Consider the following 23418-nt stretch of genomic DNA (forward strand, 5'->3'; position numbering starts at 1 on the left):
AGGTTTGTTTATATATTGATTAGACTTGTGTGTTGTCTCAGCAGATCACAATTGACTGATGACTGCTTGCTGAAGTAAAGTGTTTACTTTAGTGGTCATTTAATCCACTCACACCATGGAGTACAGAATTCTGACTTTCTTTCCCAAAAAATACATTAGGAACAATCACTATAAATAGATACATTTCATAAATAATATTATCAAACATGAATTAGGCAGCAGTGTGCAAATACATGTGACTCCTCCATTAGTTGCTCTCATTACTGTAGGTCTTAGCAACAGGTGTTGTCTTCCAAGTGGAATGTCATCCCACAGCCAACCATGACATCATGGCCAAGAAACATGTGTCCCCTCTGTACTCGCCATCAGACCCCCCCTCCCCCCCTTCACATAACCGCCCCATCCCATCCAACAACCCCACCCCTTCTGCTCCACCGCACTCTCTTGTTGACGTGAGCATGAATCGCTCCATTCCAGTCTGCGACCAATCCCAAACTGCTTCAATAATAGAAGCCCCCAGTCCAACCCCCCCGAACCTGCTCCCCCCCACATGCCCCCGTTTGCTTTCATTTCCATGGCGACCTACAATGGTGAGAGAGAGAGGATGGCCAGCGAGTAAGGGGGGGAAAGAGCAGAGGCAGGAAATAAAATGTGAATGAGCAGCAAGTGGGAGTGGCTTCCTTCAACCTCGGGCTTCATTTTAAAGGGGGTAGGGGGCTTGGAAATTGGGGGGTATGGAGTCGGGTAAGGAGTGTTTCCAGCTGGGCGGCTAACAAAAGTAGCAAAATAAACCCTTTGAAATGAAATGAACTCAACAAGTGTGTTTAAGGATGAATTTCCAACTGGTTACCTGAGATGCACCTTATCAAGGACACATTTGTGATCATGTCATTTAAGAAAATGTATGAGTGTTATTGCGTATTTATATATTATCTCTTTGACTGCCAAAAACGTTAAATAACGTTTAGTAAAATCCTATGGAGGAGTGCCAAAGACGTTAAAAGACGTTTTTTTCAAAACAGAGGTGAAAATAACCATTTTCTATTGTTGATTACTCAAAAACGGAATAAGGTAGAAACAAACTTTTTTTTCTGATGAAAGATGACAGTCCAATCTTTCATTTGGTAGTATGTGTGTTTCCATAGTCCAAACACATAATTTTCTGTGGACCTTGAAAGATCAGTCAAAATGCTTAAAATCGGCTGGCACCCACAGCATCCCTTTTCTGAAAACGTCTGGCAGTCAAAGAGTTATATTTACAGTGGGGAAAATGTTGTAGTTGCAAAGTCATTCTGGCGGAGTTCTAAATGAAGTACCTTAATGGAACAATGACAAATTCCATCTTATGATTTCAAAACTGTTGTAAACAAAAGATGAGTCCCTCTGGCTCAGTAATACGCAAACACGCACAGATTAGTGGTTTGAATTCAACTCAGTTGGATTAAATGTCTCACCAGTAGTGATGAGCAATGGTTGTTAAATGCATTGGGGAAGACAATTGGTCATGTGACCACTTGGCCTGACCCTACGATGTATAGCAAGAAGCGTGCATACTTATGTATCGTACATGCAAGATGTATTTTTTACGTAACAAATTAACAATGCATAGTAAGAATTAAATGGCACAACATATCTATTGAAAGACTTTTTCAAATATGTGATTTAATGTACAGGTAGGTAGGGCACATTCAATGAAGGTTGCATCCTTAGTTGCCATTTGATGTATAGTAAGATTAAGACAATTTATTAAGATCCCAAAAAAAAAAGTAATGTACTGTACAAGTGCCTTACAAGGGGTTAAGAACCTCATAAAAGCTCTCCATGGCCGGAGACAAATCAGCACGTTGCTATTGTGTGCACGTGTGTCAAGATTCCAACATGGAGACACGTGTTGTCATCACTCAGGAGTGACAGCGACACAAAGAATGAGCTCACGTTGCAAACACATAAATATTACAAAAGTGGTAACAAACCTTATATTGTGTTGTAATGTATAATAAGCGCATGTTTTGTCATGCGGTGCCGCTCCAAAACAATGCGATGACTGCTGTTATGTGTCTGATGTCGCTAATCCCAGAGATTGGGGGGGGGGGAACCCAGTGTGGTGTCCCCAATCCCCGGAAAATCCTGCCGACTGACCAAAAAATAAATAAATAAATAAAATGCCCTAATGAGACCAAATATTAGGTCGTCTTTTTATCACTTCATGTGACAAAAGGAAAAATAAAATACTATTGCTTGAATATTGTCTAAATATTTCAAGCAAAAAATAAAATAAAAAATCTCTTAATGTTATTAAACAAAATTACGAGAATAAACTTGTAATATTGTGACAGAAAAGTAATTTCCCGAAATTAAAGTATTGGTATTGGGAAATAAGTGGTGGAATGTGGTGCATTGAAGGTTGCATTCTTGCCCGTTAAGATATGTATGTTGTAAAACCTTTATTTTTAAATGAGAATATATAGTATTAAGGACATGGGCTAATTGATCTTCATTTTAATTTAAGACTAAGCAAGTACAGCAGGACTATGTAGGATTCATATACTGGATACATTTTATTAAAAAAAAATGTTTTACTGGATATCATGCTTTCAAAATGTTTTTTTTTTGCCATTGTTGCATCCTACCACACAGCAAGATGTGACACAGCAAGCGGCATGCTATTAGTTTATTTGTTCCCAACATATGTAGTAATCATTTTGAGCGGATTTCTTGCATAAAGAGTTGAAGTCAACACTGAGGTATATGTAATATCAAAAACCCTGAGACGTGTCATGTACTTACATTGAAATGTACAAAGAAGAAAGTAAGAAAACAAAACAAAATCACAGTGATAGCACCTGAAACAGGTCCAGCCTGTCCACTAAAGCGCTGGTGTCATAGTAGAGCGCCGTGGCTGTCCTGGTCAAACATGCCGGGATGAGACTTCCTGTACGTGGTAATGGCGGCCCAGATGCGACACAACATGCCTCCCCTGAAACACACACAAAAAAAAGGGGCAAGCACTTGAAATAATACGGAGGGAAAAAATATGACGTTTTTTAAAAAGTTTTTTTTTAAAGTAAAAAGTTCCAGTATTGAAAAAAAATGAACAATTAAATAAACGTGAAATATTCTGAGATAAGTGATCATTTAAAAAAATAAATAAATAAATAAATAATTACAGCACAGAAATGTAATACTACTAGTGATGTATGACTTAAAGAGAATGATTTTATAATACAAAGAGAAAAAAAAAATAGTGGTGGAGTAAAACAAAACTAAGGCACAGGCATCTGGTACCTGTTTGGTATCACACAAAAAATAAAATAAAAATTGCAGAGCGCGCTCACCTTATTCCACAGTACATCAAGTCGTCCCTGCAGGCCATTTGCAGCAGACAGTCCAACGTGAACTCGTGAGCCACCAGCTAGAAGAAAAAAAAAAAACATGACACACACACTAGGAATAAACTGGAAGCAGAGGAATCAAACAGGGATCGCGCCGTGTAGCCAGTTACCTTTTCAATGGTGTGGTGGTCAACTGGGATACTCTCTAGCCAGGCCACCATGTCCATCACGCCTGGATCACGTTTTTTCTGTGCAGTCGACCCGTCATCTACATACATGATAGATGATCAAAACAAATCATGTCATAAAATGGAATAATCATGAGCCAGGTGATAGAAACCGGTTGGGCAGGAACCCGAAGCCCCAAGGTGAGGAGGAGCCTGAGTGACTGATACACACGAATAAGGTACAGAGCGCCGCCAAGGCCAAACAAAAATGCCACAGCTATGCTTTGAGGCAAATAAAATGGAAAAGAAACAGAAAACAGAACAAGTTGTTTTCTGCTATTGCATTTCCACTCATGTCCAACAGGTGGCAGTACTGTGAAGGCTACAATATAAATGGCCATAACAAACAACAAATACATCATAAATAAAAATAATATGTAATGTAATAAAAATCATATGATAGACAGTATAACTAAAAATTACTTAAAACACAAGGAAAATAATACATAAAATGTTAATATATAAATAAAATTTAAAAAAAATTCTTACAGATTTCTGACGTAATAACTATAATGACTACAAAAGTACAAAGTAAAATATTACATTAAATGGATAAAATATATTTACATAGATTAATTGATAAATGAATAAATATATTGGAAAATCATCAAATATATAAATATATGCATGCTATAAAATACTGAAAATGGTAAAAAAAAAAAAGAAGGAAAAAAGACATGCATAACAAAATTAATATTTACAAATTACATTGCAAATGAATTTTATACAAAAATTTAATAATATAATGTTTGAAAAATTAGTTTTTATTTATAGAGGAATGAGCACATAGGCCTACTGTATTTTAATTTAAAAAAATGCATAGTGTATATAAAAATGGTGAATATAAAGTGTGAACATAAATATATTTAGATATGGCATATAATACTCCAACATCAGTAAAATACATTAAAAAAAGGCATGTCTGCCATCTTCTGTGAAAGTGTGCTTCATATAATTATAATTCTATGACTTGTTCCTTGGGAATCAATTCCACAACTGAATATGAATTACAAGTCGATGTTGTACCTGGAGTGTGTCCCCTGAGTGCATCGATGTCCCCCTGTTTCTTCTGGACTGAAGTCCTCAGTAGGTCCTGGTACTCTATCTCCTTGTCACTCAACAGCCTCAGCAGTCTTAAGCACAAAAGTACACAAAACATGAAATTCATATTCGTGTGAAACTCCACACAAAAAAATGTAGTCTGTGGCGGTTCACCTTCTGGTCTCTAGTCGGAGGTCCCTCAGTTCGTCACTGAGTGGGCAATTGCTGTCCAAGATGGCATCCGTGGGGCTTGGCAGCGGCGTCTTCTCCACAGACTCAGGCCGTTGGCATTCTGTCACCTCCTCTTCATGGTGTACGCTGTTTGTATCTGCCGGTGGCTCCTCAGGAGTGCTGTCCTCCGTCTCGAAAGACGACTGCAGCTGGAGCTTCAGTTCTGTCAGGCGACAGGGAGAACCCATCACAATTAATTGCAACCCATTAAATGTAATATTTTAACTCTTTGACTGCCAAAAACGTTAAATAACGTTTCGTAAAATCCTATGGAGGAGTGCCAAAGACGTTAAAAGACGTTTTTTTCAAAACAGGTGAAACTAACCATTTTCTATTGTTGATTACTCAAAAACGGAATAAGGTAGAAACAAACTTTTTTTTTTCTGATGGAAGATGAGAGTCCAATCTTGTTTTGGCAGTATGTATGTTTCCATAGTCTAAACACATAATTTTCTATGGACCTTGAAAGATCAGTCAAAATGCTTAAAAATCGGCTGGCACCCACGGCATCCCTTTTCTGAAAACGTCTGGCAGTCAAAGAGTTAAGGAGTCTATTCGAACCCGGGAGAAGCACGGTGATGGCGTCTTGCACGGCCTGTCTCAGCAGATTGTCAAGGGCGAACATCCAATGAGGCTTCACCTGCTGCTGCCTCAACACCTTCTTCACCTGCACAAAGAAGAAGAAAACACAGTCATCACAAAATTCCATCTAAAAGCGTTCCCACTGCATCACGGCAACCTACTGCATCCTGGAAGCTGAACACCACCGCCTGCAGGCCGTTGAGAGGTATGACGGCGGAGACCAGCGCGGCTCGAAGGTCGCAGAGGCTGCTGGTCAGCCGCTTCCTGTCCGGCGAGCAGATGTTGTCCCGTAGGCAGCAAACGAGCTCTGTGATGTGGTCTGACGAGACCGATGAGCCCTTACACTGATAGAAGACATTTTAAAAATTGTTGAAAGGGATTTCCATTTTGCGTATCGACTTCGGCAAGAGGTCAAAATCAAGATGTATTTTTGACCTAGAAAAAATCTCAATCAATCTCTGAAAGGGAAGATGTTGAAGATAAGAGTTGATTTGCCATTACTTTGCTTTTATGAGACAAAACGATTGACCGAGAATGACTTATATTTTTGCTTCCTTGATTTGATCCCATTTTTGGACATTTGACGTTCTCTTGAGGAAGTGCATGGGTGTACCTCTGGCAAGGCTTCCTGTATGTTGGCCACCACGTCGGTGATGTAGTCAGTGAGCACCCGGTGCAGCGTGGCCCTCCTCTCGCTGTCCTTCCTCAACATAAACAAGCCCATGTTCTCGTCTGTGGACGCTGGGCTGCTCATGTCCAGTGCGGAGTCCTCCGGCACTCTGGGCAGAGAGTAAAAAGATCATCAAAACAAGTGACTGAAGTCTAATTGTAGTCAAGAAAGACACCAAAAATTGCATTGTGATGTGGAATAATGAATAATGGCCTTTTACTCTCTAAAATGAGATTCTACGTGGAATTATAAAACGTTTTTCTCAAAATATTGCACCGCAACGCACGGCAGGAATCGTCCATTGCCAGGTGGGCTCTCTGAGATGTGGTTGGGTTGAAAGACAGACTGCTGTGTCCCCCTGAAGTCCAGCGAGCAGGACAGGTCGATTAAATCCGAGTAGGAGTCGGTGTCCTCCACAAGGATAGAGACCGGCACTGACAGGCTGCGCTGGTAGTCACCTGGAAAACACAGCAGAAATATTAACTACACACACCGACAAGTTATATTTTGTAGTTTGTGAGTATATGCACAGGGATGTGATTTGACCAAAGTGAAATTATCTGAAAATTTAGCCGGGGGTCTGGGGGCTACTAAGTACTTTCAATGCACTCACATGGCAAAGAAATAGACAAAAAAACAGCATAAATTTTCAATGTATATTGAACTATCCCATATAAAATGGCAGTTTTAGTCAACTCAAAATCAGTCACATTCAAAAACATTGGACTGCCTTTGCTTTTAAAAACTATCACTGAGAATATCATCATATCTAACTAATGTGATTACTAAGTATTAATAATGTTGAAGAGTTCAAATTTCATGAACAAATAATTGTATCATGACCAAATGAAAAGTAACTCATATTAGAGCATACCACAAATGTCTTTGTTATAGCAGAAGATGTTATCTGTTGGAGTCATGCGCATACACAATGAACTACTACTAAAAAAAAATAAAATAAAAAATAAAATAAAATAAAAAATATCGGAATTTTTTTTTTTGGGGGGGAGATAAAAAAAGCGGAATTCCGCGAATTAGCGGAAAAATCACATCCCTGTATGCAGTATGAACAAGCAGTCCCACCAGCAGCGGTGTCTTCAAGGTCACACTCCAGCGGCGCCCTGGGCTTCTTCCTGGGGGCCGACCTCAGGAAGATGTCCCTGAGCAGGTCTGCGGCCGTGGCCCGGTCGTCCGGGTTGGGTTCGAAACAGTTCATGATGAAGCTCTTGGCCTGCACTGACATGGACTCCGGAACCTTGGGGTGGATTTTAAACATCCCAACCTGAAAGCAATATGACATATTATGCATTATTGTCAACTTTATTGGCCCAATAATTACTTGACTTCAGTGCTTCATTTAACCTTTAATTAACCAGGTTGGTCCCGTTGAGATTAAAAACCTATTTTTCGAGAGACCTGGCCAAGATAGGCAGCAGCAAATGAACACAAAGTTACACACATATAGTAAAGAGTGGGACGAATAAAAAAAAATGTACAAAGTACAACATTGTTGCAGCAGTCACACAATACAAAAACAATTAGGCGAAAAAAACTTTACAGTTCAACCAAACTAGCACCAGCCTTTAGAACCTTAACAAGTAAAAGTCCTATACTAGGACTAAATTACTAGCTGTACATTTCTATTCCTTTTAAACGTTGCTTAAAAAAAAAAATGGAATGGGTTGTGAAATTATGACCCAAAATGTTTTTACCTTGAACATGGCTGCCTGAGGACTCCCCAGTTCATGGAAAGGTGTTTTGCCTGTCGCCATTTCGATGATGGTGCACCCAAGGGACCAAATGTCAGCCGGCTTCCCATAGCCCCGGGGACCCTGGTCAATAATCTCCGGTGCCATGTACTGGAGAGTTCCTATTGGCAGGTAATAAATGAAAAAAAGTTCCCCAAATTAAAAGATTTTCCAGATAGCGAGCTTCAGGCACTCCGCCACTAGATGGCGACAGCGAACTTCACAATATCCGGCCACCATTAGTTGTGAAAGTCAAATTAAAGGTAAAGGTGTTTTTAGAATGTATTTAGACTTTTGTCTTTGTTTTTGGGTGCTTTTAGTTTGCCTGCAGTCAATAAAGGCTCTAATGTCAGCTGAGGGCATTAAAATACATTTTAAGCAGTGAATCTCTGTCCATGAAAAAATGGAAAAGCTGAAGAAAATGAGGGAAAGAAAGCGTGGTGAAAAAGAAAAACTAAACAGCGACGAAAATGAACTTCAGTGAAAGAGAAGTGAAAAATGTATCAACTCAATATTTAATGGTTTGAACTGTTGAATTCATGATACAGCTGTATTTTTCAAGCTGAAATTGCAGAATCCTTACAGAAATCTTACCTGCAAAAGTTTCAGTGCAGGGGTTGATCCCCGCTAACCTCTTGGAGGTTCCGAAGTCGGAGATCTTTAATACGCCGCTGTATGTGTTTATCAGCACGTTGTCACCCTGCAGTAAAAAAAAAAAAAAAAAAAAAATCACACATTTATACACGTGAGCATCATGAAATAAAAGACACGTTTACTCAAAGATGCTTGCCTTGATGTCTCTGTGAACAATCTGGTTGTCGTGAAGGTATCTTAGCCCCTCGAGGATCTGCTTGGTATAGAAGATGATTGTGGCCTCGTTGTCTTTTAGGGGACCCCACTTGGAGCGTAGCAGAGACGACAGGCTTCCTGCCGGGGTGGGAACATCTTGTGAGCAGATAGAATTTGTGATGGTCACAGTACGAGTGACCTTAATATGTGTTCCACCTAATAATATGCGTTAATAATACTTTTAATTAGCTACCTATTGCAAATATAGTAGTTTAAACTAAAGGTTGCCTCCCAGTCAAAATGTATCACCTCAACACACTTCTTTGACCAATTATTGTACTACTTTTTTTATTTAGGCAAGGTTTGGCATTGGCACCTTCTTGTGGCATCTTATGGTGTTTCAGAAAAGCCCCAAAAATGTGAAAAGAGAAAAACACGAATAGGTGAATTTTCAAATACTGACCTTGCGAAATAAAAATAAAAATCTTACATTTTTTATTTATTTATTTAAAAATCGGATTCAAATAAAACAAATGAAATCTAAATTGCACAAAAATCTGATTTAATTTGCTAATTAATTAATTAATTTTTTTCTCAATAAATCGTGACTTTGTTTAACTCTGGTTTAACGAACCTCCTGGTACTTCTTCCATGAAGATCTTGATGAAACCACCCTGACTAACGGAGCCCAAGTACTGGACGATGTTTCTGTGCTTCAGTCTCTTGTGCAAGCAAATCTCCTCATGGAGAGGCTGGGAATAACTGTAAGGAAGAAGTTAGTTAGCATGTGTTTAGAACAGTCACCCTCTAAAAGTTGACTTTGATTAAGAAACAATTCTCTCACGTGCTGTCCTTCTCTGGGATCTCCTTGATGGCGATGCGCACTTGGTTGCTCACGTCCCTGCCGGCGTACACGATGCCGTATGTGCCTTTCCCGAGTACCACCTTGTCGCCATTCTCGTTGGTCTCGTAGACGTACTGTGAGGAGAAAAACAATTGACAAGGTGGAATGAGAAAATGGATTTGTGAGTGTGACAGCTGGTTTGTTTACCTTTGCTGAGCAAAAAAATTTCAAGCATTGACATTCGTTAGGAATTTTTTTGTTTGGCGGTGCAAAGTATGATTTTTCTAATGTACCTAGCACTGGGCCACATGCAGCACTATCAAATCCAATCCAATTAAAGCTCATTTAAAAACAACTCAAAATTGAGAGGAATGTGCATGGTGACCAACCTCGAGTATTCCATCACTGCGATGGTTCAGATCCTGGGAGGCGTCCTCAGCTTTATGGAGCAGAGAATTGACCAGATCACAGAAACTGAGGAGACAACAGCCAAAAGACATCAGTGAAGCTCAAGACACACGACTGTAAAATCCATTAATATAATAGCTATATCATACATAACTACTATCACAGACCAGACCGAAGTTTCCAAGGTTTTTCCAGTTTGAGAACCACTGCTAAGCATGCCATTAAAAACATGACGTTAATTGAGGTTAAAACGCTTTTTGAACAAAATGACACAGCACAGTGGTTCTCATACCTCAAAAGTAGAATTACCTTGTGCCTGCCTTTCTCATTCAGCACACCCCATTCGTGGTCAATTAGCAGGCCTACTTATCTCTTTGAATGCCAGACGTTTTCAGAAAAGGGATGCCGTGGGTGCCAGCCGATTTAAGCATTTTGACTGATCTTTCAAGGTCCACAGAAAATTATGTGTTTGGACTATGGAAACACACATACTACCAAATGAAAGATTGGACTCTCATCTTTCATCAGAAAAAAAAGTTTGTTTCTACCTTATTCCGTTCTTCAGTAATCAACAATAGAAAATGGTTAGTTTCACCTCTGTTTTGAAACAAACGTCTTTTAACGTCTTTGGCACTCCTCCCTAGGATTTTACTAGACGTTATTTAACGTTTTTGGCAGTCAAAGAGTTAAGAATCAATACAGTATGTATGGCCACTCACCCTTTACAGTGCTGCTCTGAGGGGAAGCAGAGCTGGAAGTCATCCGAGTTGTAGTGCACGTACAGGAAGCAACTCCGCTCGTCAATCTTTGAAGCACTGGAGAGAGGAGAATGGATTTTTACGATTGTGTAAAAGTGTAATTAAAAGTAAAGGGATTGGCCGCTCATCCAATCACCCATCTATTTATCTATTCATTCTTCCACTATAATCCCAAAGTGGGTTGGAATGGCACAAGTCTAAGCAGTCTCAGAATGCCAAGCCTTCCCTCTAATGCATGTTAAAGTGGATGGATGAACGGATTGATGGATGGATAAATAACACAGCAGAATAGTCCCATAAAAATTATAGCAGATATATTTATTTTGAAATTGATTTTGTGATCATCTTGAGCCTTTACTGTATGCAGTGATTCTCAAAGTGTGGTAAGTGTACCAGTAGTGGTACACGGCTCCCTCTAGTGGTACATATATATATATATAAAAAACACAGAATTAAAGGTTGAAACTGTGCATAATGCCTTTAACATTTGATTTGTACAGTTCAATTGTATTAAACTTTTAAGCATTATGTCTTTGGCAACAATCAGCACAGTTGACTGTTGTGATTGCCTTTCACCTGGTTCCTTTCTTGCCATATAAAAGACAATATGAAAATTATTCCATTCATGATGTGCGCTTCTTAGTGGGAATTAAACTTGTTAGTCTTTTTTTTTTTTTATAGTCGCTAAACCTGTTGGAAAAGTCACTAAACAATATAACCAAATTGATAATTAGTTCAACGCAGGCTATTTTTTTTTTAACTTGCTCCTCTCTGTTAAAAGAAATGATAAAAATCTATCCTGAGAAATAAACTTGATTTATTCAAATACAGCATATTTAGACCATACTTAATTGTCTATGATTTTGCTGCAGTTACTCTTTGCTGGCATTGACGGAGTAAATGAATCCAAACTGCGTGTTTAGGCTGCACTTCCCTCTGCATAAGTATTGGATTTGTATCTACATTTGGAAGAGGCTTGATTCCAATCTGGATGTACAGTATCTGATTTGATGTGTGTTTATGACACACATGAAATCAAATCCCAATGGTGTCACTTGAACGATGCAAATCTTCCTCCCAGGCCCAACATCAAACCAGCAATTAGGGAGGACAAACAAGTCAATTGTTTACCCTTTGACAACCAGTGCGCTTTTTCCGCCAATTGCTTTGCGGCAGGCTTTGAAAAAACACACACACACAAGTGGAGGTATTTGAAAGTTGTCAGCACACGCAGTTAGCATACCTCACTCCCCGGATTGCACCGGCCGGGAAAGTCCACTGATGTAAGCCTTTCTGTTGAGTCAAAAGAGAGAAGAAAAAAAAAATTAAAAACGTGACATGGCCAGATTCTTAAGTGTTCTGCGGGTACAGTTTGTACACACACACACACACACACACACACACATAAGAAGAAGAAACATCATGAGGCATGACACATTCCCACACACAAAAACCACACCCTCGTTTTTGGCTTGAACATTCAATGAACTCAGAACAGTCCCGTGTAGCAAAGTTGGGATTTTTCTTTTTCATATTGTGCAAGCAGGGCCGAGGCTAATGCAGCATGTATAGAATGCATGGCCTAAAATGTTTAGTGTGTGTGAGGGGGCAATCACATGGTACGCATACCTTGAAGGGGGTGACGTGTTTCAACTGGACAGTGCAAATTCCGTCCCCCTCGCTCACAGACACAAAAGCAGGCTGAAGGACTTTACTGGGCTCCAGAATGAGCACCTGAAAAACAACAAGACAAAAAAAAATGAAGTACTTGACATTGAGCCTGAGATCCTTAAACCATTTTATATTGGATATCATTCCAAATCAATCGAGCTTTTGCAAGGTGAAAGTTTGAAGGGCGTTTATGTAAACTGTGACCAGATCAAAAAATTTATTGACCATCGTGTTGTTCAAAATCAATTCAGCTTTTGTTCTGATTTAAAGCAATAATCCATGTGAGCTCTCTGGGATATTGATTAAAAAATGGCACGTATATATTGACGACATGTGTTGGAAAGTATTCAACATCTATTGAGCCATTGCTCTGACTTAAAGCCATAATACCACCAAGCTTTAAGGGATTTTTTTTTTTTTATTACTAAATGACCTGACTTAACCTCTAACTATCTTGATTTGAACACCATTCAAAATCAATACAGTTTAACTTTGGTCTATGACAACAACAAAAAAAGCCAAAAGAAAAACAGAGTGGCCCGTACGGGGATCGAACCCGCGACCTTGGCGTTATTAGCACCACGCTCTAACCAACTGAGCTAACCGGCCATGAATAGATGTGACAGGTGTTGTATTACCGGGCAGCGGTCGGTGCAGACGCTGGGTTTGCAGTACTGCAACAGCAGCTCCATCCAAAAGTCCGCGGTGTCCTGTTTGGGAGACTTCAACTCGGGAGGCTTCGCAAACTGTCGGTACAGAACGTACGTCTCCATCACGGACGCCACATACCTGAAAGGAGAATAATGAACATGGAATGTAAAAGAGCATTACATTTTTTCCCCACATCTAACGTGTTGATTTGTGCCTTGAGATGAGAGTTCCATGACTCATAAGACTGCTGCTGGTATCTCAAAACATATTTTCCCATCAAATTCCCGTTAATACATTATTCCTTTGTTTTATGTTTAGTTTGGCAGTAAAATACAACTGGGAGTAAAAGTAAACAGCTTGAATCTTGTTTTTTGAAGAATTGTTTCTTGCTAAACTACTTCTTGTTGTGACGTGAGTTTAGTCACTGCCACCATTCACTTGCATCTCAAGGCACGTCTTCATTTTCAAATCTTAATTAGCCTCACCAAATGGGAGCCTTCAGTTTGTAAAGTTTCTCTGAAGCCTCGATGACTTTCCTGTGCCCGTTAGCCAGAATGTTAGCACCCAGGTAGAATCCCACGTCCCAGTAGTCCTTCATCTTCTCCAGGGTTCCCTTCCGGCCCAACAGAGTGCTTAAGGTCACGCCTAGAAATCAAACAAATCAAAAAATACAAATTATGTAATTCAACTCAGTTGTGTATTTAAAATTCACATTTCTAAAACGATGCACAGTTAGATAAGAAAATCCTCCGAGCGATACATATAAAATAACACCTCATAGGGCTGCTTGATTATGAAGAAATTATTCATCACGATTAATCTGGTAATAATTGAAATCACGATTAAGACCATCATTTGCTTTTTGGTACAAAACAAGAAAATATAAACGTTTTTTTTTGTTTTTTTTAAACAAATACATTTCTTTGAAACACTATAATTATGCATGTTTCTTTTGGACCAAATAAGATTTATTAAAGTAGTTATTTTTAAATTTAAAAAAAGGTACAAATATATACATATAAATAACTCAAAATTAGTATTTATAATTTTTTATTTTTGTTTACGATTATGCCAATTTTGTAATTAAGGAGTGTAATAACTGAGCCTTACCACCTCACAAACCATACATTCACCAGACTGTTGCGAGAGGCCTAATATCAAACAACAATGGTACTGAAAAATTCTAATTTTGGTCCAGATGTGAATCCTCGATCAGAACTAGTGAAGGAAATTGCGAGTCATTATTCAATTTTATGAGATTATTCATTCTCAGCTATTAAAAACAGGAAATTTGCCCATGGGTGCCGAAATAGCTCAGTTGGGAGAGCGTTAGACTGAAGATCTAAAGGTCCCTGGTTCGATCCCGGGTTTCGGCATTCTGCCAGAACCATTTTGAAGGATTAGTGTGAGTGTGGACTGCACTAACTACTTTATATATTTAGCTATGTGGTAATGGATAGGGACAATGACATTTAAAACTCAAAGACCTTTTTTGCGCAGCTCAATGGACGTATCAAATTCGTGTCCGGATGCCATCAGAAGGACCACATTGTTGATACCCGAGTGAAGAGTGTGTTCCATCTCAAAGGCTTTTCCATACCTACAAATGAATCAAGAGGCATTTAGATACAAAAGCCAGAAGGTAGGGCGATTGACAAAACACTAAAGGCCCATACCAGGAGCAGGCTTGATCTCGACTGTGTTGGTCGGTGAAGCCCGAACTAATAAAAATGTCTTTGTAGATGCGACCGCACAGGCAGTAGACGTCCGTCACCACCTTGTCTCCCGATTCCACAATGGGAAGGATCTCCTCCAAAGCCTTGGCGCGATCGCCTGGCTGATTCCTCCTGTTACAATGGAATATAAAAGAATAAGGGAGGGGCGAGGAGAACAGGACAGGCATGTGAAAACATATAACGGAACAGGACAGCGGACGATAAAACGGGGACATGATATGATAGAACATGGTAAGATAGGATCAGATAGACAGGACAAGACATGATATGATTATGATATGATTGAACAGGACAGGACAGGATTGGAACACTAAAAGAAGGGAATAGGAATAATGTATGTACCTGTTAAGAGCAAAGATGTAGTGAAACTTAATATTTTGGTGTCTTGCCACGAGACACATTGGTAGGTTGTTCAGCATCTCCACCAGTTTGATCATAGCATCGTAGTCCTATAAAAAAAAATAAAAATCATTCATGCTGACGTCAAATTTTAGAGGCTTGATCTTAAGCTTTAGGTTGTTCATCTTTTTGCAATCAGAATTCATACACAACAACTCAAACAAGCCGAAATAGCTCAGTTGGGAGAGCGTTAGACTGAAGATCTAAAGGTCCCTGGTTCGATCCCGGGTTTCGGCAAGTGAGCAGTAATGTTTTGAAGGATCATTTAGTGTCTCGTCCGGGGGTCATATATAATGTCCTGTTCTGAACCGAAAACCTGTCCTTAACTGATGATCCCTTGTTTAGTTATTGCATAACTCACAAGATTTACATTAGTAGTTGGAATAATCCTGAAAAGGCTTCATTCAAGGAACTGTGTTCTGCTCTCACCCTGTTTTTGGTCAAGTTAGTATATGCAAATCTATGAAAAGAAAGTGGCCCGTACGGGGATCGAACCCGCGACCTTGGCGTTATTAGCACCACGCTCTAAACAACTGAGCTAACCGGCCTTGTGAACACCTTCTATTAAAAACAGAACACACGAATCAAACCCATTCACTGAAAAAATTGCATCAAAACCCTGTCTAATAAAAACTCAGTAATTGGTATCAATAAAGTATGTTGAAGTGCTACAGTTTAACTAAACCAAGAGCTTTGTATGGCAAGGAATATAATTGGCTAAATTCAGCTAAGGCTGAGATCCCGAAGGCTTCGCCACATGTTGCAGGGATGTGATTTGACCAAAGTGAAATTATCGGAAAATTTAGCCGGGGGTCTGGGGGCTGCTGGCACCCAGCTAGGTCCAGGGCAGTGCCCTGGTTGGGGGACAAGGGGGGCAAAGCCCCCCGGAGCTCATGGGTTTTCCATGTTTTTAAGTACTTTCAATGCACTCACATGACAAAGAAATAGACAAAACAACAGCATAAATGTATATTGAACTATCCCATATAAAATGGCAGTTTTAGTCAACTCAAAATCAGTCACATTCAAAAACATTGGACTGCCTTTGCTTTTAAAAACTATCACTGAGAATATCATCATATCTAACTAATGTGATTACTAAGTTAACACATAAATAATGTTGAAGAGTTCAAATTTCAAGAACAAATAATTGTATCATGACCAAATGAAAAGTAACTCATATTAGAGCATACCACAAATGTCTTTGTTATAGCAGAAGATGTTATCTGTCGGAGTCATGTGCATACACAATGAACTACTAAAAAAAAAAAAAAAGATTTTTTTTTTTGGGGGGGAGATAAAAAAAGCGGAATTCCGCGAATTAGCGGAAAAATCACATCCCTGATGTTGGCATGAAAAGGCCTCGTTTTCTAATAAAACAGTACATTTTGTTGCATTACACACAAAGTATACGAATGAACTTGTCACCTGAATGTCCCTGTAGGACAGCAGCAGGTTCATGACAATGTCGGGGGTGAGCAGGTCCACGCTGTCCAGACGCTTCTGGATGAGACTCAGTTCCTCGCTCAAGGCCTGACCGCTGAACCGCTCCCTCGCCATGCGGATGTCGTGCCTTATAGACTCCCGGAAGTATTCGCTGTTGGAGGATAAAGTGGTTTTAAGGATTTTCGGCCCAGGGACACCGCATCCAATAACAAACCCAAATCCAGAAAGTAAAAACCTTGCCACAATTTAGCTTTAGCTACAGGTGCTTCTACTCAACAGACAGGAAAATGGGAGCTCGTTTACCCGCATTTTTAGTTTTCATCTTCTGCTATGAGTATTATATAAGATGCACAAATCAAGCCGAAATAGCGGCAGTTGGGAGAGCGTTAGACTGAAGATCGAAAGGTCCCTGGGTTTCGGCAAGTCAACAATAACCTTTTGAAGGATCGTATACTGTAAATTCAGTGTCACAAGCGGAGAAGCTGGCTTTAATGCCGTTTCCAATATTTAAAAAAAAATCCTAGAATTTAAGTTTGAGAACCTCATACGTAAAAATATACAACAGCAGCAGAAGTGAGAGAAACTTAAACATGGGTGTAATGTGAGATGGCTCACCTGGCTTGCACATCCACATTGTTGAGCAAATGTACGAGTCGTTCTGTCAGTGGGGTGAGAAGCGAGTCCAGCTGGAAAGCGGGCTGCATCAACTCTTTGATGCCCGTCATCACGGTGCCGTCGCAGGCGAACACCTTGCCCTGAGGCGTCACCACGTAAGGGAGGAACGTGTAGCTTCCACACTGCTCCTGAATGGCACAGGAAGGTTTTTTTGTTTGTATTTTTCAATATTATGACTCAGTTTGAGAACACTAATGTAGGATTATGTGGACATATATCCGACTTTATTTTCGTAGTTTTTTCATAATTACGATTCATCTCGAAAATACTTCTAATTAATTTCATCCCTGCATTGGATCAGGCATGCATACCTAACTAAGTGTAGTAAGTACAGTAAGTAGTAAGTAAGATGTCGTTTTAACTCATTCAATGCCATTGACGGTTATAGACGTAAAAAAATAATTTGAATATTTCTATTAGTTTAACATTTTTTCTACTTTTGTTAACAAGATATGAAATTCTAGAAAAAATATTGTAGATTTAGAACAGATATAAAAAAATATATATTAATCGTGAGTTAACTAGTGAAGTCATGCGATTAATTGCAGAAAAAATAATAATCCTTTGACGCTCCTAATTCTTAATAATCTTTTCTTCTTTTTCTTTTTTTCATTTACATTTTTGTATCTTTAATAATCAAATACAAATACAAAAACAAATATTCAAATTCCAAGTAAAGCAAAAGAATGAATGGGGACAGAAAGAAATAAAACTTGTTTTGTCTGCCCCTAATCAACTAAAAAAAAAACACACACACACGATTAATCACAACTTTTATATCTTTTCTAAATGTACAATAAAACATGTTCTAGGTTTTCATACTGTTGTTAAACAAAGTGGGGAAATGGTAAACTAATAGAAATAGTTCAAATTAATTTTTGACGTCTCTAGCCATCAATGGCAGTGAATGAGTTAATATTTTGATTAAAAGATAATGACAAATGAGTCAAATGTTTCAATGGAATCAGGAGCTATGGCAAAAAAAAAGAAGAAAAAAAAGGTTCCCACAACTACGCCTTGAGGGACGAAATGTTACCTTCACAGCCTGCAGGTCTGTGTCCTCCTTATAACAGTAGAGGATGATGTTGTTGGTCATGCTGAAACTTTCCCTCACTCCCAAGTGATAGAAGAGGGATGCGTGGCAGAAAGAGTCACTCAATTCCACCACGGCCACATCTGTGAAGGAATGTCATCAACAAAATGGTGGTGGTAGGCAGTGGTGGCAAATAAAGTACAAATACTTTACTTACTGATGATGACTATATAATGACAAAGGGACTTCTATTTTTTTAACCAATTAGAGTTCAAATTTGCCTCACAGGGTCAGCTAAGTAGCCTAAAATAACGTCAGCATTTTTCCGTCCTCTGATTGGTTGAGCAGCGTGAGCCAAGCAAAACAAGTCTGTAGCGTTGTCATCCACGAAGGTTGAAAAAAAAAACGTATGGGCCTATTTTGTCAAATAAGGAGTAGAAGGAACAGTTGTTTTTAATGTAGGGAGTAAAATGAAAGGTTATCAGAAAAATACTCAAGTACAGACATCTGAAAAATCCTATGCACAGTACGGTCCATTTTGTACTTTTAAACTTCCCACTCGAATTGACAGTAAGAATAATCTTTTGAGTACATTCCAGAGTAAATTCTATTTACAAAATGTTTACTTTTGCATTTAAGGGAAATTCAGAGCCAGTACGTTTTACATTTTACATATGGAGCTGAATCAGTTGATACAGTTTTGACATTCGGCATGATGCCAAGGGGTCCATTTTTTTTTTGCTATTGTTTTTCAAACACAATTATTTACACTTCTACTTAAGTACATTGTGTGAATCCTTTTGCCACCCGAAGACGTGAACAAAATGGTGCGCTAAAACTTTCCAAACTCACCTGCGTTGTAGAATCTGTCCAGGACGTCCGTCGTCGCCATGGAGATCCTCTCGAAGGGGATGCTTTTAAACGAGGCCCGCGTGTCAGCGCACGCCTCCTTCAGACATGCCAGGGACAAGTGGCGCTCGGCCGGGGCAGCCTCCGCCGTCGCAGCCGCCTCGTCCCCCCCGTCGTTGGCGATGTAGGCCACCGACACTGGGCGGCCGCGGCTGCGGGGCGAGACGACGCCGTTCTTGGCGGCGGTGGTGCGGGCGCTCAGCTCCATGGCCAGCGGGTCCTGCCACAAACTTCCCGCCGACGTCTGCAGCCAGGCGGGAGGCTCACGCCGGAGGCTCATTCGCCTCCGCTCCGTCGTGTACATTTATCGTCTTTCTTTCTTTTCTGCGTCTTTTAACAACAACTTCCACGGTGGTAGGCGGGTCTGGTGTCTCTTGTTGCGACTGAAGTCTCCCAGGTGAGTGGCCGCCCACAAGGCTTGGTTCTATCAAATCGAGGAACATTCCCGAAACTCCACCCAAGTTTGGTGACGTCACATATCCTGAAACCGGATGCCAAGGCGTCTTCTGTTCTTCTCCTTTGCTGTATTGTTAACTTCCGCTGTAATTTTTCATTGTTTTTGACTGTGGTGGTGGATTGTGCAATAAATGCCTCCCTTCATATGAAAATGATGACATACTTTTAGGGAGTGTTTCTTGGCTCTGCACATGTTAGTTGCGTCCCTAATATGGTTTTCTACGCCATTACAAACACTTGCATAATGCAACGAGATATATATACAGGGTGTGTAGAACCTTTAAAAAAAAGAGAAAAAAAACGTAAAAAATATTTCAGATAATTAATGTTTTTCTATGCCATTTAAACATCTCAATTCAATTGTATTTATAGAGCACTTTTAAAACAACTGCAGCTGCAATAAAGAGCGATGCATAAATACATATTGAACATAAAACAAGACAATTGAACATCACAATATGTTACAGCACCTTATAGCGCTTTTGCTTTGTTTACACCAAGGCAGAGGTCACCATTCTTGTTGAAACTGAGAGCTACTTTTTGGGAACTGATTAATGCAAAGGTCTACCAGTTTGATTGACACTGCTGAAATAACAAATTTGCTTAAATTACCTTTAATAATGTTAGCAACTTTCACATGTTTTTTGACTAGATATGCACAGGTCAATAATTCACTCAAGGCGGTCCAATAGTCGACAGTCTTTATTTACAGTACAAAAATGTAAATTTACATGACTGCTGTAAGCCCCCCTGATGTGAGAAAATAAAAAAAGGGGGTATATGTCTATTTATACAACAGAGCGTCATAACTGACTGCATCATTAATCAGGTCCCGTCTTGAAACACGTAAGACCACATTTAGAAATTTGATGTTTATGCGTTTGCCTCGTCCGGCGGGCCTTCGTCCAGGCCTTCGTCCTCTTCCAGCTCCTTGGCGTCCACCTCGCTGGTGTCGGAGAATTCGTGCAGCAGGACGTACTCGCGGCTGCTGAAGCCGAACTTGAGCACGTCCTTCTCTTTGAGCTCGTAGTAGCGCTGCGCCTCGATGCGCTGGTTGTTCAAGTAGGTGCCGTTACCCGAGGCCAAGTCGATGATGTACGGTCTCACGCGGCGGCCCGTGGTGCCGTCTGCTCGCGTGAACGGCATCACTCTGAACAAGTAGAGAAATAAGTACATTTAACTTATGGTTATCAGGAAAGCCGTTTAAAGAGGAAGCACAATTTAAAAAAAAAAAAAATTATAAACTTTTTAGCTCGTAAAAGTTTGTTTTTGTATCTCCTACTACAGCAACGAATAGTCAATGTAGTCACTTTGCGGTCACAATTTTCCTTAATTCCAGGCCATTATTGTGTGTAAATACTCAAATGTGAGTAAAATGACATACCAATTTTGTAAAGTGTTACTGCGAACAATTTAGGCTCGTCTGCTGGCTAATATTGACGAGTGTCATGTGAAAGTGGCTTGTTATGAATAGTTTAACGACTGAACGCAGTAGCTCCGATGATGTGGTTGTTGATTTCAGTTGCCGGTCGCTCCCTTTTGAACGACCCTCCGTAAATATGAGGCAATGTCCCTCTCTATCCACTTATAAAACTCACCTTAAAACACATCTTTATTTTTAGCCTTTGACTCAGCATTGTTTCAGTGTTTTTTGGTGCCTGCTGCATTTCGTCAACTCAATTTATTTGATGCAAATTTTATTTACTTATTCACATACATGCTACTTGTGTTATAAATTTCATTTTATTTACTTGCCCAATCATGACTTTCATTCATTTATTTTGTGTTATTTTGTTTTACCTGTCTTTACTGCAGAACTGATTTTAATTCCATGTAACAGCACTATGTCTGCAGCGATGGTTGTTTCAAAGTGCTATACTGTATAATAAAATTTAATCGAGTGTACATGCTAGTTGGATGTTGTTGAATCTTTGTCGATTATAATACTTGTAATTTGGCACCAACATTTTTCTCAATATATATATAAAAAAATTAGTTTTGAGGAACCCCCCCCCCCCCAAAAAAAAAAAAACATGGTAGTGGATGGAGGTTTATCATCTCTTTTCTTTAGGTTATCCCATTACCATTTCCATATCCAATCCAAATGTAATACCAGTCTCCGCTGGAAGTGCCCTAAATTGTCCGTAGGTGTGAATGTGAATGGTTGTTTGACCATATGCAACCTGCAACCAGTTGAGCGTAGGGGATGTCTTACAACTTGTAGTTTGAACTCTTCCAGGAAACCATTTTAGCATTTTTCCCCCCGCAAAAAATTATGGTTAAAATCAAAATTGGAGCAATTTTGGAGCATTCTACCATGTAAGTTCTCTAGTCTATTTGTCATTCCTTACCTGTACTGAAATACTGCGTGCTGCTTCGAGCAGGACGGGTGATCAATGGGAATGTCTGCGATTTTCCGCTGTCTCCCCAACAAATAGGCACTCTGTCTGTGAACGTACATTACGGGAAGCTGCTCGTCATTCTTAAATGGATAGAGCCGCCACCTCCGCTTGGGAATGCGCGCCTCGGGTGGCTCGTTGTACTTGATCACCACCCCGCGGAACGTGTTGGTGTCTTCCGTGAGTGCCCCCGACAAGCCAAAGTTGGGCTTTTCTTTATCAGCAGGGGGCTCCGTCGGGCTGTTGCCGGTGCTCTCCGGACGGCCGAAGTCCAGGTCCTGGTTCTCCTCGCGCCTTCGCCGATTTTCCCGCCGCTGATCATCGTGACGCTGCCGCTCTGCTTGTTGCGAGGAGGTGGCGTCCCGCTCCCGGCGTCTGTCGCCGTTACGCTCTCTCTCCTGAGGCCGGTCCGATTCCCACCTGCTGCGCCTATCCTCGGCCTGGTCATTTCTTCTTCTCTGCTCATCTCCGCCGGAACGATGCTCGTCGCGCTCCTGTATTGCAATTAGTATTACAAAACTTACATATACATTTTTATTTAAGCTAAATCAAATAAAATCAATTATTGTGCTTTCAAACTTCAACTTGCAAACTAATTTTGATACAGTTTTCCACCGCGAGATGATGGCAGAAAACTTTGTGCTCACGCGTTCTGTTTAGAAGGTTGATGAAGTTAAACTTTGTTCCAATTGCATTTTATGAGGAATTCACCCGCTTTAACTTGACATCGGCACTGCGGTGAGGACGAGGGGACCTGCTGCCTCGTCGGGCAGGGGAAGAGGTCTCTCTCCTGACGGCCGAGCGATCGTCTCTTGTCCTGACAGGCGACCTGGATCAAACACACATACAAAACAAGTCTTCAAAAAAAGAAAAGAAAAATAATTGATCAATCTGGTGTAGTACAATGAGTTGCGCAACAACTGCTAACGGCTAGCCAAACAAGCTAAACAACACCATCGATATGACATAAAATTTTTGCGACGCCTTTTCTTGGTTAAGAGAAAAAACTGATTTAAAACAAAAAGCCTGACAAAAAAGGAACGAACAAACCTGCTGGCTCTCCTCCTCGGCGGGCTTCTGTTGTCACTCGGCGAGCGGCGTGTTCTGTGCGGCCTCGCGGGGCTTATCTTCTCTTGTTTCACCTTAACTTTCGCTTCTGGCGAGTCCCGTCTCTTGTGTCGTTTTTCTTTGGCCATTTGATTTCCAGAAAATAATAGTTTGAAAAAGTTGTGAAGCGGTTTGGCTTAGGCGTACCTGATCATTTCCTCGAAAACAAACTGAGCGAAGAGCAGCTAGGCTAGCTTACGTTATGGGTTTCTTACTTCCGCTTCCAGTGGAAAACAGGAAATGTGCCCCGGCGAATCACTGCTTGTCACAATGGTTCCCTTTCGCAATCACACATATTAAAATAAG

At 40.2% G+C, this 23418-nt stretch overlaps 2 protein-coding genes and 4 non-coding genes across 6 annotated transcripts; 2 read left to right on the forward strand and 4 right to left on the reverse strand.

Annotated features, from left to right (window-relative positions):
* Nucleotides 1-2657: 2657 nt before the first annotated feature.
* LOC144057558 (mitogen-activated protein kinase kinase kinase 5) lies at nt 2658-19535 on the reverse strand. The gene is made up of 28 exons (XM_077575278.1): nt 19094-19535; nt 18245-18384; nt 17149-17336; nt 16516-16684; nt 15031-15137; nt 14629-14799; nt 14440-14552; nt 13438-13597; nt 12940-13090; nt 12260-12364; nt 11874-11923; nt 10592-10687; nt 9854-9938; nt 9465-9598; nt 9255-9382; nt 8622-8758; nt 8426-8531; nt 7796-7953; nt 7167-7365; nt 6370-6541; nt 6027-6192; nt 5575-5757; nt 5393-5498; nt 4775-4994; nt 4586-4692; nt 3503-3600; nt 3336-3412; nt 2658-2977 (listed from the first exon to the last, which is right to left on the reverse strand). The coding sequence occupies exons 1-28, from the start codon at nt 19452-19454 to the stop codon at nt 2881-2883; spliced, it is 3984 nt and encodes a 1327-aa protein (XP_077431404.1). The 5' UTR covers nt 19455-19535; the 3' UTR covers nt 2658-2880.
* On the reverse strand, nt 12837-12910 carry trnai-aau (transfer RNA isoleucine (anticodon AAU)). The gene has a single exon. It is a non-coding gene; the product is annotated as a tRNA-Ile (tRNA).
* trnaf-gaa (transfer RNA phenylalanine (anticodon GAA)) lies at nt 14256-14328 on the forward strand. The gene has a single exon. It is a non-coding gene; the product is annotated as a tRNA-Phe (tRNA).
* Nucleotides 15252-15324, forward strand: trnaf-gaa (transfer RNA phenylalanine (anticodon GAA)). Its single transcript has one exon. It is a non-coding gene; the product is annotated as a tRNA-Phe (tRNA).
* Nucleotides 15562-15635, reverse strand: trnai-aau (transfer RNA isoleucine (anticodon AAU)). The gene has a single exon. It is a non-coding gene; the product is annotated as a tRNA-Ile (tRNA).
* Nucleotides 19536-20293: 758 nt separating the features above from the next.
* On the reverse strand, nt 20294-23366 carry snip1 (Smad nuclear interacting protein). The gene is made up of 4 exons (XM_077575282.1): nt 23056-23366; nt 22717-22834; nt 21958-22499; nt 20294-20756 (listed from the first exon to the last, which is right to left on the reverse strand). Exons 1-4 carry the CDS (start codon nt 23199-23201, stop codon nt 20480-20482), a joined length of 1083 nt encoding a protein of 360 aa, XP_077431408.1. The 5' UTR covers nt 23202-23366; the 3' UTR covers nt 20294-20479.
* Between the last annotated feature and the right edge of the window lie 52 nt (nt 23367-23418).

This window comes from Vanacampus margaritifer, chromosome 9, assembly GCF_051991255.1.
Source record: "Vanacampus margaritifer isolate UIUO_Vmar chromosome 9, RoL_Vmar_1.0, whole genome shotgun sequence".
NCBI classification, from domain to species: domain Eukaryota; kingdom Metazoa; phylum Chordata; class Actinopteri; order Syngnathiformes; family Syngnathidae; genus Vanacampus; species Vanacampus margaritifer.